The following is a 16,820-nucleotide window of genomic DNA, read 5'->3' as shown; positions in this document are numbered from 1 at the left end:
CTTTGATATGTATGATAGATTTGATGGTATGGAAAATATACATTTGAATGTAAAGCACATATTTCTATTTAATAAGGTATCAATTTGAATTGTAAAATACACAAAATACTCTAGAACAAGATTTCAGAAATGTATTTCAATGCCTTAGTCAGTTGCTTCCTTCCTTCTGACAAGCCTCCCCAGCTCAGGCTGGTCTCAAACACTCTCACCTCCTGCAGCTCAGGCTGGTCTTGAGCACTGTGTAGTGGAGAAGCTGACGATGTCCCTGCACTCCTAACCATGCTGAATCTACTTACTAAATTCTGAGGTTATCTGCAAGCATGCCTCACTCAGATCTGACATGCCATTTCTTTACATACAAAAGTATGAGACTGCCTTACCAGAATGACCGCTCAGCTGACCATGTTTAAAGAACAGAGAAACAATCAATAAGAACAAAATTCTAAACTTGTAGCTTGCTCAAAAGTGTTTCCTCAGGATACAAAATATTTCTAACCCTAAAATCTATAAATATCTAATTATAAAGATTTCAAATTGACTGATGCCATAGCTAGAACACAGCTCACTATGAATAATCAATATTTTCCATATACTTTCTGTGGTCGTTCCAAAGAAAAATATTACATGTTTATACACCTTACATTTAAATGTTTCAAGACATTAGCTAATATAACTGAACCTTTAGTTTTCTTTACCCTAGAACAACTTAATTCAAATCACCCAGTGAAGATTCAAAGAACTACTATCCAGATCAAGGACCAGTTATGCTACAATTTTACAATATCCTCAGTTCTCTGAGTAATTGAAACAACAGCTCACCAAAAAAGCTCAGCTGGAGACCAGTGAAAATTCACTCCGCCCTAACACCTAAGCGTGCGTGGTGATATCTGAAATAGAATTTGACAGAGACTACATTTTATGAATTCATTACAATTGATGGTTTTCAATCATATGATCTGATTTTAAAGAAGTTGTATGAAGTGTACTTGGAAAGAGAATTTTTCCGCAACATGATATTTACCCTAAAATGTCAGAAATTTTTAAAGAAACAGCTCTTATTTATAAAGCACACACTGATGTGTTTGTGCAAAATGTCAACTCACCATGCATAGTTAAGTTCTGATATGACACTGCAGATAAACTGGAAATGCAGGGAAGGGATGTGCTGAATATCAGGTCCATCTGACAAACTGGAAGTGAACGGGGTTGTTTCGTGCTGCTGTTTGGATTATGGCATTTCAGAAAGGTAACAAAACAGTTTTATATAATGGAAGTTAGAGAACTAGTCAGACCTTAGAAAGAAACGGGCTAGGTCTCGCACAGGAAATTGGAGAACCTGATATGTTATATTCCTATTTAATTTTAAAGATAAGTAAAAACGGTTCTTTTTAATTAATTATTGTGCAGAAAGGGCTCTTCTCAATTAATTATTACCTGCTAAATCAACTATGATAATCTATCCTAGGAGCATAGACTTCTTCCTAATAACATAGGGCTTATTGATAAAATGTTGTATGTAACTGACAAAACAGTATGTTTTTAAAATGCTAAAATACACCAGGCAGTGGTGGCGCACGCCTTTAATCCCAGCACTTGGGAGGCAGAGACAGGCGGATTTCTGAGTTTGAGGCCAGCCTGGTCTACAGAGTGAGTTCCAGGACAGCCAGGGCTACACAGAGAAACCCTGTCTCGAAAAAAACAAAACAAAAAAGAAAAAACAAACAAACAAACAAACAAAAGCTAAAATAGAAACCAGATCATTTAACAAGACCATTTTTTTCTTTTCTTTTTTTTTTGGAATACAGCATAAGAAAGAGCACCTGACAACACTGCATAAATGTTACACAGATTACTCTCATTATAAGTATTTGAATGTGATTTATAAAATTGATCATTTTGATCATACTTAGAGCTAAGAAATGGCTTACTGGGGCGCCTGTGACTTTCTCCTGGTTTAAGGCACTTGGCTGCTTTCTTAGCCCCACCCTAACTGTGGTATTCTCTATGCAGATGAGAAGCTTCTCCAGCTTGCTCTCAAGATCTCTGTCTGTCGCTCTCTCCACCTCATTCATACCCATGCTTACATTTCTTCTGTGTTTCTCCGTCACTTCTCACTGGGATGCCAACCGTCTTAAAGTGCATATAGCTGTCTGCTAAGTTGGAGCGAGCCCTCTCTCTCCCCTTCTGCCTCCCTCTATCCCCTTCTCCTAATGACATTTTGTCAGCTCTCAAAATTAGCACATGCCATTAATACTCTGCACCTTATCTGTCCCTTCCTGTCCCTTCTCGTCCCCTACATTATTTTCTCCCCGAGGCTTCACTGTAAACTGGAATGTTCAGTCTGAAGCAGGCCCCAAAGCAGTGCTAGTGGCAATGTTCTAAAGAAAAGGACCCTGAGCAGGTAAAAAGGAGGAGACTGGGTAATCAATGCTAAATTGAGCATATGAGGGAATCTAATCTCTGTCCCCAGTCTGTTACCTAGAAAGCATCTCTGCTAAGGCAGTATCCTAATCACCTAACCCTCCCTTAGCACGCCCCAAGGGTATGGACTTTATCCTGCCCCCAGGGCACCAACTTTAGCATGCCCACAGGGTACTGACCTCAGCCTTAGCCTGCCTCCAGGGCACCACAGCTGTCAGAGGCTTCTAGTTCAAGGCCAATCAGAACAGCCCCATCAGTACAAGGACCCCACCCAACCAGTGTCATCTAAAATCTAATGCACTTGCTTTTCAGCCATCTTGCTTCTCTCTACCCACCCCCACTCTATCCTGCTCCCCAGAAACCGCCTTGGCAGTTTGATCTCTAGCAAACCCTTCTTTCTACCCAGGAGTGATCTAGATCGGTGATTTCACCGTGTCCTCCTCACACGTCTCAGAGAGTTTCCGCAGAAACCTTCCTAAATCAGGGTAACACATATACGAATATATCTAAGTGTGCAAATTCTTGCAGGTAATTGGATAGTAAAAACAATGGAAATATTTTATACGTGGTTAGTGCTCAACATCACTAGTAATAAAAATCAACAAATAACTGTATTAGTAGTAAACTGGAAATTCACATGGAATCATCTTCCTATCTTCCTCTTCTGTACGGAATGAAACGGCACAAGTTATTCTGTCTATCCATTCACCGAGTTTATATAATAATAAATTTACCTCATGGCATATGAGTAACTGAAATGAATCATGTAAAATGCCTTGAATACTCCCTGGCACAGTGTGCCTGGTTATAAATTTGCATATATATACTTCAACTGAATCAATTATTTTGAGATATGATTACAAAAAAGTGAATTACCAAGAATGGACCCAGCTATTTACTAACGTAAATAGGACTATTTAAAACAAGGAAAACTATTTTTCAGCAATAGACAATGAAGTATTTAATCTAAAGAAATTATTTTAGTATTAGGGTGATATTAAACTATATAATAGTTATGATATGATATATAAAAACTATTGAAGCTCTTTAGGTGAAAATATAAGATAAAAATGTGTACAGGATTTTGCACATGGTTGAGAGGAATACATAGAAACTGTAATGCATTTAAATTGTAGAGGGCAATTAGCAATTCTACAAACACCACTGTAAAGAAATGGAAGAATCTTTCCCAAGACTTGTTTCATAAATGTAAAAGTTGAAAATATTCTTTGTAAGGAACTTCCTTTGGGAAATGGATTTTATATTGAGCCATCTTATCTATCAGAGGCATTTGAGGTTTGTAAAGAATAGCATTAGATAAGGCACCAAATAATAACAGCATTTTAGATAAGGAGTCAAGAAGCATTATTTGTAAGAGCCAGATAGTAAATATTTTCATTTTCTGAGTAATAATATCTGTTTTGTTTTGAAGAGTCCACTTTATCTGTTTAAATATTTCTTATGTTGCCCATATTTATATTTTCAGCTAGAAATTTTTAACTAAGCACAGCTGACGTCATTTTAACTAATTGATAAAAAATAAATAATCATGCCGACTTCTTAACTTATAGCAGCTCAGATTTAAAAATTTAAGACCTGATGCTTAATAGAAAAACCATTTATAAACATTAAAAAAAAAACCAAACCTTCCTTAGCTCATTAGAGTTTACAGCACAGCCACTAACACCAATACTACAACTGCTGTGCCTTGTGGAGCAACTTGGAATTAGGATACTCAGGCAGCACTTGATCACACAGATGAAACTTAATCTTGACTTCAGGTCCTACTGACCCAGAATCGCATCATCCTACTCATTATGAAAAAGTTCATGTGCTGCATTCACAATGCTGGCTCACTTGTGATGAAACACCACAGTCGACAGGCTTAGGATTCAGGTCCTCTCCAAGCTTGTGATGTACAGCTTACCCATCATCAGGGAAGGAATACCACCCGTAGGGAAGTGAGAACTGAAGCGGGAAGGTACTTAGCATCGTTCTCATAAAAAATAAAACCTGAGTTATGACATCAGCTTTGCAGATTGAGTTAATAGTGAATTACCAAATCATTTACTCAGAGCCAGGTAATTTAGAGCCGATCCGATTTAATTTAATTTAAACTATGATGTGTAAGTGCTGATTAGCAGCAGGACGGCCAGGGAAGAGGAACGACCGAAGCTCAACACACTCTGTTTTTGAGTTACTACAACTGCGGCTACAGTAATTTCTTTTTTATTATCAAGAATGGCTCACATATAAGTTATACTGTAACTTATAAAAACAATGATGCCAAAAAAAAATCTCCCTTAAAATCATGAAAAATCAAATCAATAGTGTGACGTCAAGCATTCCGGAAGAAAAATCCCAGTTTTCTTACCAAATTATCAGTATGATCATCATAAAACACTGCTGTGTGACTAACCCTCACTTGGGGATTTTTTTTGAAGGGATGTCAAGGGTATGATTTTGATACCATAAAGCATTTTATAAGACAGTAAAGAATTTTATTTAAAATTAGAGTGGTTTACATTAAGTTTTGCCTAAGTAAATTCATAAAATATAGTTGCAGAGAATCTCAATAACTAAAGTAAAATCTAATTGAGTATGCAGAAACAGATAACTACTTAAATTACCTACTCCTGTAGATATATTATAATGAAAATAAAATAGCTTATTGATTTCTAAAATAATCTATACCAATATAAGAATAACATGATTCATAAAATGTAAAATATGGAGCCAAAGAAAAATACTGTAGTCATAAAAATTTTGATACAGTGCTTACAAAAACTGCTAAAGCCTAAAATAACTATCTCTCAATCTTGAAAAACAAAAATAACAGCAAATTTTGGCAACACAAATGCTAACAGCACAAGATAAAATTGGCCTTAATTTAAGAGTACGTATCACAGCTTTTACTTACAGGGAGATCCTATGCCACAAGAACAGTGTGTTTAATGTATCATGCACGTAAGTATGTTTTACTGAGTAATAAATTATTAAAAGAAAATATGTAAAAAAAATCACTGAGAAAAAGAACAAAACACATAAATAAAAGACACAATACAGCTGCAATAAAAATCTACTTTACTGAAAAGGAAACTATTGTAACAAAAATTCAATTGTAAAACTAATATAATTTCAGTAGCCTTCCTATATAACTGAGGTCAAATAATCTTCTACTGCTATAACTCACTCTGTTTCTGCACCTCTGTACGTATGTCATAGGCTGTAGAGAATCCCTGAGTGACTATGCCAAGGACTTCAAGGACTCGGGAAACTGGCAAAGGTGTTGCCATATGAACCAGACGTAAGATGGTGGCAAAGCTTCCTGTGAGGGTCAGGGTCTGAGTGTGAGTGGTACGAATTATTGTTGGGTGTACAAAAACTAGAAACTAGTTTTTTCCTCCTGAATTTTTACAGCCTGATATTGTTCCCTACAAAACCTCCTATGGAGACTAGCCAACCCCTCCCCAATACTCCAACGATAAAGATGCTGAGGCCCCACCTGATCCCAGTTTCGCTGTACTTGTGTTTGCCTGTCTTCATTTTCTCCACACCTCAAGACAGGTTCCAGGATGCAAGCCATGTGGCTACTAAAAGAAAGGCGTGGCTTACTTGTACACAAAAGCAGCATCTGTGTTTCATTACTTCTGAATTCTCAAGAATGCCTAGCAACGTGACTTAGCAGCGGACCGACATGCAACAGTGGCCTCAGAAGTCAAACGCCCAACAGTTAAAACAACATTCTGCCGATGCTCACACACCTTTGCTACACTAGTTCTGGGGGAGAGTGCCGCCTACAGCATGTGGAAGTTGGGCTAACTACTGAACCACGTAACCCATTCTACAGTTGGGAGTATACTCGATGAAACCGTGTATTTCTGTATTTGTGCCTTCCTCGCCTGCCTTCCCTGATTGGTTCAATAAAGATCTGACAGCCAATAGCTAGGTAGAAAAGGGAAAGCGTAACTTCCGGTCTGCGCAAGGGTCTCTGGGAGGAGAATCTGAGCTGAGGAGGTTCACCAGCTCGAAGTCCGATGTGGGGAGATTCACCAGCTGGACACGGAGGTCACATGTGCTCAGAGTACGATGCTCATCATTGCAGTAGTTTTGATTTGGTTAGACGCAGCCACTAAAAGGCACACAATATTCTGTAGTTTCAATTCCTTCAACCTTTTGTTTTGATAGAACTGGCATGTGATCTGGCATCACCGAGCCTATCTATCGGTATGTAGCATCCAGCATCCAGTGGTTTAATGTGGGGTTACGGGTGAGTGGGGTAGGTAGACTACACTCTATGGCACGCTGCCTGTTCAAATTACTAGTGTGATGATTAGCACTGATTGATGTTCTAGAGTCACACAGTCAGTGTCTCGATGACTGGTTGTCTAGATTGGGCGGGTGTGTGCACGCGTGGGATGGCTACCTAAAGAACGCTAATTGATTTGGATGGACCCAACACTAGAAGGCACCATTCTCCACGCGGGGGCCTTGCATGGTGTAAGAATGGAAAAACGAGCACAGAGAGGAAGCAAAGAGAGCGGTGAGCGTGTGTTTCCCTCTCTCCACTCTCGATGGTTCGGGTTCCTACCTCTGTCCAGGTTCCTACCTCTGTCCAGGACGAAACCTGGATCAGTAAAGCTCAGACGCTTAGAGGGAGTTTCACCTCCTAACCTTGACTGTGTCTCATCCAGGTCACCTTTCAGGGTGGAATCCTAGAACAGTTTGCTAAAGAAAATTCAAGAAATCCTTATATTGAAAGGAATAATATTCATATTGTAATGGGATGTTCTCATATAAACATTTAGATCACTCTGATGGACCTAGATTTTGCTCCAGTCATATTCAGTGATGAACTGTGGAGGTGTGTCTCCCCTTCCTATGACGTAGCCACTTGTCGGCCTTCCCTCTGTGCAATGAGGGACCCTACTCTGAGAACACCTTCCCCACATTCCTGAGGGATATAGATTTGTAAAACACAGGATTCTGAGTGACTGTTATTTATTTTACCACACTTATTTTACGTGCCACATGCTTCTGGTCTCCAAGGATCCTGACACAAAATCCACAGTAATTCACATTGACATTGCTTTATGGACAATGCAGTGTCTGTCTGTCTGTCTTCCATTTCTTTACTAACTTTATTTTCTTATTTCATTAATTAAAATTTTAATTAATACTGACTGAGCATGTCAGTCAGTGGTTTTATAGTATTCTGAATATAGAGTGCACATACTTGGTAAATCATTATTTCTCCACATTTTCTACCAAGAAGTATTTTTCCTATCATTCTGAGACTCCAAGGAACTGCATATCATGACTCTTATTACAAACAGTAAGCATCAGAAACATGAGGTACACGCCCTAATAACAAACACAGACATACAGCAGGAATGAACAGCTGATTCTGTGGCAGCCTAAAGAGTGATGTAGTTTGTACTTGAAAAATATTCCGTGAATTATTTTCCATAACAAACAACGCATTCTAAGACACAAGAACCTGTCTATTTTGAAGGCAGTCACTATTACAATCAAACATGGCTTTTAGCATACAGAGGAGAAGGGATTCGTATGATTTTAATTTGATAAGTCTTTTATAATTTTATTTGTACAGTGAGAACAAAGGCAATAAAAGTCGACCAGAAACCTCTGTAATTCTGGCTAAAGGATAGTAGACCCAGTCTTTGTTAAATTTTTAATAAAATTTTGTGATAGCAAGTGTGATAAACTGTATTAATTTTCAGCAGATACTCCTGTACTCCTTGAAGTAGGAAGCTCTCTCTGTTTATATTACACTGGGCAATATGATTTGCCTTGACCAACCTCGCTTAAATGGAAACTTTTAAACGTTCTTGAATTGCCTCACATTCTGCTGTCAACATGTCATTTCCCAAACCAAACAGGACCTCGGTCTCTGTCACAGACACCAAGTGCATGGACCGGACTCAGACACAAGCCCTAGTCTTTCCATAACTGTAGCTGGACTGCAGATATACAAAGGTGATAAGAACGAAAAAAACATGCAAAGAACAGCCAAAGAAAAGGCACAGCCTAGAGCTTCATGGGGGATGACGCATTTCCAAGATATTGAAAGAAATGTAGCATGAACTCAGTGACAGTCTCAGATGCACAGAGTGGGAAGCAAGGGTGGCCGAAGGGATGGGAAAGGGGCTTAGGAAGGCTAATCAGTTCAACATGATCATATACTTATGAGAAACTCTTGAATTATCGGTCAAGAAGGAAGTATGATGCAATCTGACTTGTACATTACATCAGAGGGGAGAGAACGACATCAGAAAAGAGAAGCAGCGGAAGCCCTGCTCAGGGCAGAGGAAGCCATGGTGGTGCCCTAGGCCATCTTGTCAGAAGGCAGAGGAATGGAAAGCAATCGTGGGATATCTGAAAGAAGGAGACTGTGGTCACTACAACCACTGTGTGTGCTGTCACCTAGCAAACACAGACTTTCCAGGTTCTGCTAGATACTGGTTCTGAATTGAGGCTGATTCCAGGAGTCACGGAGAAATATTGTGGCCTCCATCTTAAGTGAGACCTTCAGGAGGTCAGGTGATTAGTGGAGTTCTGGCCAAAGTCCTATTCACATCCAGAGGATCCCCAAACTCATTCTGTGGTTACTCTCCAGTCCCAGAATGCCATTCTGTGGTTACTCTCCAGTCCCAGAATGCATACTTGGGATAGATATGTTGAGAAGTTGCCAGGATGTTCACATTGGTTCCCTGACCTGTGGGAGCTATTATGGTTGGAAAGGCTAAATTGAAGCCGTAAGAGTTGCCTCTGCCAAGGAAAACAGTGAATCAGAAAGAGTATCACATCTCTAGAGGAACTGCAGAAATCAGGTCACCATTAAGGACTTGAAAAATACCAGGGTGGTGGTTTCCACCACATCTCCCTTTGACTCTCCTGTCTGGCCAGTGCCAGACAAATGGGTTGTGGAGAATGGCAACTGACTACTGAAAACTCAGTCAAATCAACTCTAATCGCAACTGCTGTACCAGATATGGTATCCTTCCTTAAGCAAATTAGCACATCTCCTGGTATATGTTATATAGCTACTAATCTAGCAAATGCCTTTTTCTTGATGCCTTTCCACGAGAAGCAATATGCTTTCTGTTGGCAAAGCCAGCACTATACCCCAAGAAAATATTAACTCTCCAGTCCTGTCTCTTACACAAACTATCACATTGGTTCACTATATTAATGACATTATGTTAACTGGACAAATGAGCAGAAGGTAGCAACCGCTTTGAACTCATGGATAACTTGTGTGCATTAGAGGACAGGAAATAAGTGCGACCAAAATTCACCAGACTTCGACCTTAGTGAAATTCTTAGGAGTCCAGTGCTACGGTACATGCAGGGACATTCTTCCAAAGTGAAGGATAAGTTATTGGCACTTAGCCCCTCCCACCACCAAAAGAACCACAACATGATGTCAGTGGCGGATAGGGACACTGCTTATAACCTCTGACCGATCCCTCTATAGATGAAGCACAGAAGAGACCTTTGGAGTTTTCAGCCTTAGGGGAAACTGGATGTTTGACAATTCACACCAACTTACTTATGGACCTGAGGTACCCATCTTGAGCTGAGTGCTATCTAACCCAAAAAACCATAGAGCAGAACCTGCACAGCAGGAATCCATAACAAGTGGAAGTGGTATATGTATGGTTGGACCCAAACAGTTCCTAAAAGCACAAACAAGTTACAGGAAGAAGTTGTCCAAATGCCTAGGGTTTCTACTCCAGTTACAATGCCATCTGCTGCCAATCACGCACCTAGAGCCTTGTGGGGTATACCCTATGACCAGCTGACTGAGGGAGAGAAGATTAGAGCCTGGTTTGCTAATGATTCCATATGTTATGCAGGCACCTCCCAGAAGTGAACAACTAAAGAATTACAACTGCATTGTGGGACAACCCTGAAACACAGTGCCAAAGGGAAATCTTCACAGTGGGCAGAACTTGGGCAGTATACATGGTCATACAGTCTGTTTGGAAGAAGGAACAGCCAGATGTGTGATTGTCCTCTGATCCATGGGCTGAAGCCAATGGACTGAGTGGATGGTCAGGGACTTGCAGATTTATGCTTGACAACATGGACTTCCACTACCAAGGCTGACCTGGCCACAGATCCTGCTGAGAGCCAGATCTGCCAACAGCAGAAACCGATACTGAGCGCCAGCTATTGCACAATGACCTGGTGGTGGGTTGATTGTATAGGACCTCTTCCTCCTTAGAAAGAACAACACTTTGTCCTTACTGGAGTAGATACTAATTTTGGTTCTGGATTTGTCTTCCCTGCACATAATACTTCACCAAACCCACCCTCCATGAACCTGCAGAATGCCTTATTCATCATCCTGGTATTCCACACAGTATTGCTGATGATGAGGGAACTCTCCTCACTCTCAGAGAAGTGTGACAGTGGGCCTGTGACCATGAACTCCACTGGTTGTACAATGCTCCCCACCACCTGAAGCTGTTTGCCTGGTAGGAAGATGGAATGGCCTTTTGAAGACACACTTACAGTGTCAATTAGGTGGCAACAGCCTGGAAAGTTGCAGTAGGGTTCACTAAAAGGCAGTATATGGTATGGTTTCTCCCATGAACAGGATTGAAATGTTCAGAAATCAAGGGATGGGAAAGTGAGTACTCCCACTCACTATCACTCCTACTGACCCACCAGAAACATGTTTTGCTTCCTGTTCCCATGACCTTACGTTCTGGTGACCTAGAAGCTTTAGTTTCACAGGGAGCTGAATCCTCACCGTGAGACTTAACAAACACTTAACTGGAAGCTCGGACATCCCGTGGCCACTTTGGCCTTCCAGTGCCCCTAAAACAACAGGTTAAGAAAGGAAGGACACCATTAGAAGAGTGACTGTGGTGGTTTGAATGGACCCCATGGGTTCATAGACTTGAATGGTGTTTAATGAACCCATAGATGCTTGGTCACCAGAGAGAGGCACTATTTGAAAGGATTAGGAGGTGTGGTAGAGGAAGTGACCACTGGGGGTGGGCTTTCAAGAGCACATGCCAAGCCCAGAGGCTCTCTCTCTTGCTGCTGCCTGCAAATACAGATAGAAAACTCTCAGCTATTTCTCCAGCACCCTCTGAAACTGTAAGCAAGTCCCAATTAAATGTTTTCTTTTATAGGAGTTGCAGTGGCCATGGTGTCTATTCACAGCAATACAGCAGTAACAAAGACAGGGGTGGATCCAGATTACCAAAAGGAAAATTGGATTGCTTCTTCCCAGTCGAGGTGAGAAAAAGCAGGCCTGAATTGCAGGAAAACCTTTAGGATGTCTCTTCATGTTCCCAAGTTGTTAGGCTAGCTGGACCATAGCCTGCAAGCCATTCTAAAAAATCCCCATTAGATAGAAAGATAGATGATCAATAGATAGATGATGGATGGATGGATGGATGGATGGTTGGAGATATAGACATAGATGATAGATAATTAGATGATAGATAGATGATAGATTCTATAAGTTCTGTTCCACTGGAACCCCAACTAATACAACTCTCAAGTAAATTAACTGCACTTCCTACCTTTCACCCTCCCCCCAAAAAAAAGGAAAAAAATATTTCAAAATAAAGAGAATGAAAATGGACAAAAGGGGAAGAAGAGAAGGAGGAAGAAGAGGAGACAAGGAAAGTGGAGGAAAAAGCTGGCAAAAATTAAAAGTAATATACATGTTCATAGTTGATTACAAAATTATATGCACAGTTGCATATAAAATATAAAGCTCTGATATAGACATATAACAATATTATTTATGTGTGTGTATACATGTGTATTACTTAGGAATGAACCAAATTAGTTTTAGGTAAGTGTACAATCCATAAAGCACTATAAACGCTAAATAAGAAAGCAGACAGGAGTCATATTGGACTATAAGGATCAGTGCTAGCCCTGGGACACGGTTCTGAAGAGGGCTGACCAGGACCGAGACTTCCGGTACCTGGGCCTTCTGTCCTGGTCGGCATGGTGCGGGGGGATAAGTGAGCTTCCATGGCGCCTCACAGGTCAGAATTCTGAACTTTACCATAAATACTAAAAAGTTAGTTATACTGGGACATAAGACAGTCCTAAAAGAGCACTCGGTAACATGAACTGAATTTCAGCCTCTGCTACACAAGTGAGAAGAGAAATGGAAACAGGCCCATCATGGGAGTGATTTACATTAAAGCACCATCCCCCATGTTCTCACAATGACTAAGAAGAGGAAAACAATACTCTCCCTTCTAGTTTCACTGTCTGTAACACTGAACACTAAATTCAAAGTGGCAATGCTGAAAACATCTTTTAGAACTTTAGAATAATGTTATGATTAATATTTAATATGGTAAAATAAGCCAAGATTAATTTTAACATTTATCAAACTTATAAAATAATACTGAATAAAGAATGAATTTTTTTTCCAAATTCTAAAATTAGAGCCAATGCGGCTAGGAGTTTACTGACCTCTGGTTCTGTACATATTACTTGCATTTAAGGTTTCTGTTTTACTGTTTGTTTGTTTCTTTGTTTCTTTTTTCAGATTAACTTAGGAGTTTTATTTGTGTAAAGTAGGAAAGTATTTTGCAGTTTTACAAAATAATACAACCAAGTTATAGCCTATGATTTTGTTTTGTGAATGTTTTTGTTTTGATTTTTCTTTTCCACCTTCCTCCCTGGGCCCTACATTGAGCCCTCTCCCTCAAACTTCTTCATATTGTAAATCTTAAAAAGAAAAAGACAGGAATCCCCATACTTTAGTAATTCTTTTAAAACAACAAAATTAAAATTTTGTATGACTAATTCTCTTTACAAGACAAAAATTATGAAACATAAAAATAAAAACCTTGAAGTAAATCATTCAAAAAACCCCTCAATTTTACTATTTTAGGTATAATAACTGAAAGTGTATGTAACTTCTTTAAAGAAACATGTATATCTGCTTTAACACTTCTTGGGACTAACATAACAAGTTTAATAAAGAATAAAAATTAGAGAACATATCATGACCCGTCCCAACTTGATTCCAGTTTACAGTACTTTGAGAGAGTAAAGTATTTGCACTCAGTACACAAATTCTTGGTTTTTACAACCAGAAGAGCCTACTAGTATATTCTCAAAAGAAAATCTAATTTAGAAAGTTAATTTCAAATAATTAAATATTCATGAACATTCTAAAGTATCTATGTAAGTGGCTTAAAAATAAACCATAATTAGATAACCAAAAATTGAAAAGCAGGAAATAATTAAAATACAACAATCATATCAATTTTAATTACAACGTTGTGAGCTACACAAATGAGCCCTTATTCTTATTGAAATTTGATTAAACCAAGTAGAATCTGATCAGAACTTATGTGTCAATCTTGAATTCATATTTGGTCAGTATCAAAATGTCTGAATTACATGTAGATATTTTTAGAATTTCTGAATGAATCAGCGTCTATGTTAGTCACTATACATTGTGGAAATAAATCTCCTAAATTAGTTTAGTGAGTAAGTTTCCTGAGCAATAATCCCTAATGTCCTTAACAATGATTATTTACTCCATTTAGGTGTTAAAATAAATTACAGATAAAAACTTTATCATTACATACATGATTTTAGAAATACCTGACTCTGTCCATAAAACACCAACACAGCAACTAACATAAATAAAACACTCGCACGTGTCTAATCGTCATGCATAAGCTTTTAATTCCTTGTACCAAAGGTAAAGGAACAATTTAAATCTCTAAAAGGTTTTTAAACCTAACTCTCTACAATAGGGTTAGTAAAAATGACTTGCTCAATAAACCAATGTGAATTCAATTTAGTCATGCCTATAGGAATAAATAAGTCCAATGTCCAAAATTATTTCATCAAAGTACAAATTAACAACACCTGAAAAACATTTTTAAAGATTTCCTAGAAATAAAATGAAGCCTTCAGTAGCCTGCCAATAAGCACACTGGGAAGGAAATACAAGAGAAACAGGACCCGCGCTCAGGAATCCTCAGAGAAGCCTCCTCCAGGAGCCGGTGGGAACAAACCCAAGGACCCCAGCCAGACAGCTAGAGTGGGAGACCTGGAAGACCCAGACCTAAACGAGATGTGTTTTAGAGCCAGAGGGGATGGGGACACCAAGAAAACAGGCGTGTTGATGTACATGAGCAAGCACCTAAGGATTCAGAGTCTGGGGCTGCACGCACAGGGGGGCCGCACAGGGGACCGCACAGGGAAGCTGGGCATGTTACAGCTTCCGGTTTGGTGCTTTTATGGGGTCTCCGAGTGTGGCGACGGATGAATCTCTGTTATTTGTGTCTTCTCTTGGGCTCTTTTCCTCCTGTTTTTAGTTTTGTCCAATTCCAATGTGTTCATTTTTATTGTATCTTAGTATAGTTCACTTGTTTTATTATTATTCCTTTAAAACCTGTTTGTTTTCTAGTAAGACAGAAATGGAATGAATCTGAACGGGAGGAGAGGTGGGAGGAACTGAGAATTGTTGAGGGAAAGCGTAATTAGAATATATGATGTGAAAAAATGTATTTCCAATAGAAGAAAAAAAGATGAAATTAATACCTGCAGGACATAAACGAGGAAACTAACTATGAGAGACTAAAGGAATGTTAATCCTAAATCTAAAGAAAGATAAATTATATCCAGTATGTACTAAAACAACAACAGCAACAACAAAAAAGGATTAAAGATTACTGAAACACAAGTTATTTAAAATTGTGTTACATGAAGGCATTCACTCTCAATTTCTTAATCAGAAAACTTGAATAGCATTGCTGTTTCCAGTTTGAGGGCGTCTTTCACAACAGAGCAAGCACCTATTAGCACTCTCTAGTCGGTCCAATAATATCTTGATGGAGCCATTTATCCTCAGAGAAAATCATAGGTGGTGTCTTACGCTGGGTCGTGAGTGCCTTACCATTCGGGACAATAAATAAGCACGAGCCATCTCCAGGCAAATCGGCATTATTTCACCATGAAAATACTCAACATCATTAGAAATAAATGCTCGCGTGCTCACCTGTATTTTAATAGGCCAGGAGAAGTTGCTGACATACACATAAAACGTGATATTGGGATTGCTTCTGAAGTTAAATTTTTCATAGGAAAAGCTATCTCTGTATTCCTTTATATTTGTCTTAGAAACTATAGGAGTCTCTTCCCCGGATATCGTCCCACCTAAAATATGAATAGATCATAATTGATATTAGGAGACAGGGATCCTTATTAAATCTGACAGTATAGTACAATTAAGCCTTACAAACTGAAGTCACAAGAGCACCATCACCAAACTGTCCCACACCGGCTTCTCTCCTCCCTGGAGGCTCTTCATGCTTTGCCATTTAGAATGAAAAGACAGGTTTGCCGAAAATGTAACATAGTATAAAAATCGCCTTTTAAAATGTTGCCAGGCTATGCAGCTGACACTGTTTTTGAGTCCTGATATTCTTTTGTAATACAACTTGACCCCAGAAGCATCCTCATTTCTGGTTTCCAAACTGACAGATGTCTCGGGACCACGCCAGCCCCCAAGCATGAAGGCCTCAGGGAATCCCCATGGGTGGCTGCAGAAAGCAAGCCCAACTTGCCACTTACTCTCCAGAGACTTTCGTACAATCAGCCCATAGTGTCAACTCGTGTCTTAATCCAATTAAAATATTAAAAAATCAACTTAACTGCTTCTCTACAAATTGAACCACTCCTACTTTTAAAATCTAGAAAGAGGCCATAATTTTAAATGCTACATGAATGTTCAATTAATGAACATATTGGTCATTGAATAAATGTTTACTGAAATTAGCCCAATGGAACAGGGCATTTCCAACTACTGTGGCTATACCTCTACCTTAACGAGCAGTAAAATAATTGGAATTAGTATCCTAGGAACTAAACGCATTTCCCGTGGATCTAATCCAAACATAGCTCATGCACCGTCTTGACATGCGGATTGTCTGAGCTCATCACTTAACAAACATGTTGAAAAATGACCTTGCAAATTGATAATTCAACATAACAATTTATCTTCCGCATAGCTTGGATTTCTTAAAAATTAATCATTTCAATTTGTAAACATTATTATGGAAGACATGCTCATAAAATTTATTTCCTCTGAGTTGTGACACCAAACAGAAGGAATGTATTTCTGAGGTTGAAAATAAAAGATACTTTGTTACTTTTATCAGTGAGTACAGAAGAACACTTTCATGTAAATATTGGGGTTGTTAATTAAATTTATAACTTCAATAATAAATTGAATAATTGAAATCTCAGCCTGTTTAGATACTAAAGAGCCAATCTATCTTAATTAAAGTCACAGTATCTCCTAATGGCAACACTTTAAATGCTTAAGTGGTATACATTATTTGTTAGCCTTCTAGTTTTAA

General features: G+C 38.9%; 1 protein-coding gene across 1 annotated transcript in view; it reads right to left on the bottom strand.

The window, feature by feature from the left end:
* The window catches only part of Atrnl1 (attractin like 1), a 521,748-nt gene that overhangs the window by 366,531 nt on the left and 138,397 nt on the right, over positions 1 to 16,820 (bottom strand). The window contains exon 24 of the mRNA XM_028775552.1: positions 15,458 to 15,615. Coding sequence (XP_028631385.1) covers positions 15,458 to 15,615 — 158 coding nt within the window. The remainder of the gene's footprint in view (positions 1 to 15,457; positions 15,616 to 16,820) is intronic.

This window comes from Grammomys surdaster, unplaced genomic scaffold, assembly GCF_004785775.1.
Source record: "Grammomys surdaster isolate TR1022 unplaced genomic scaffold, NIH_TR_1.0 66, whole genome shotgun sequence".
In the NCBI taxonomy this organism is placed as follows: Eukaryota; Metazoa; Chordata; class Mammalia; order Rodentia; family Muridae; genus Grammomys; species Grammomys surdaster.
This window is presented reverse-complemented; position numbering and strand designations above follow the sequence as displayed.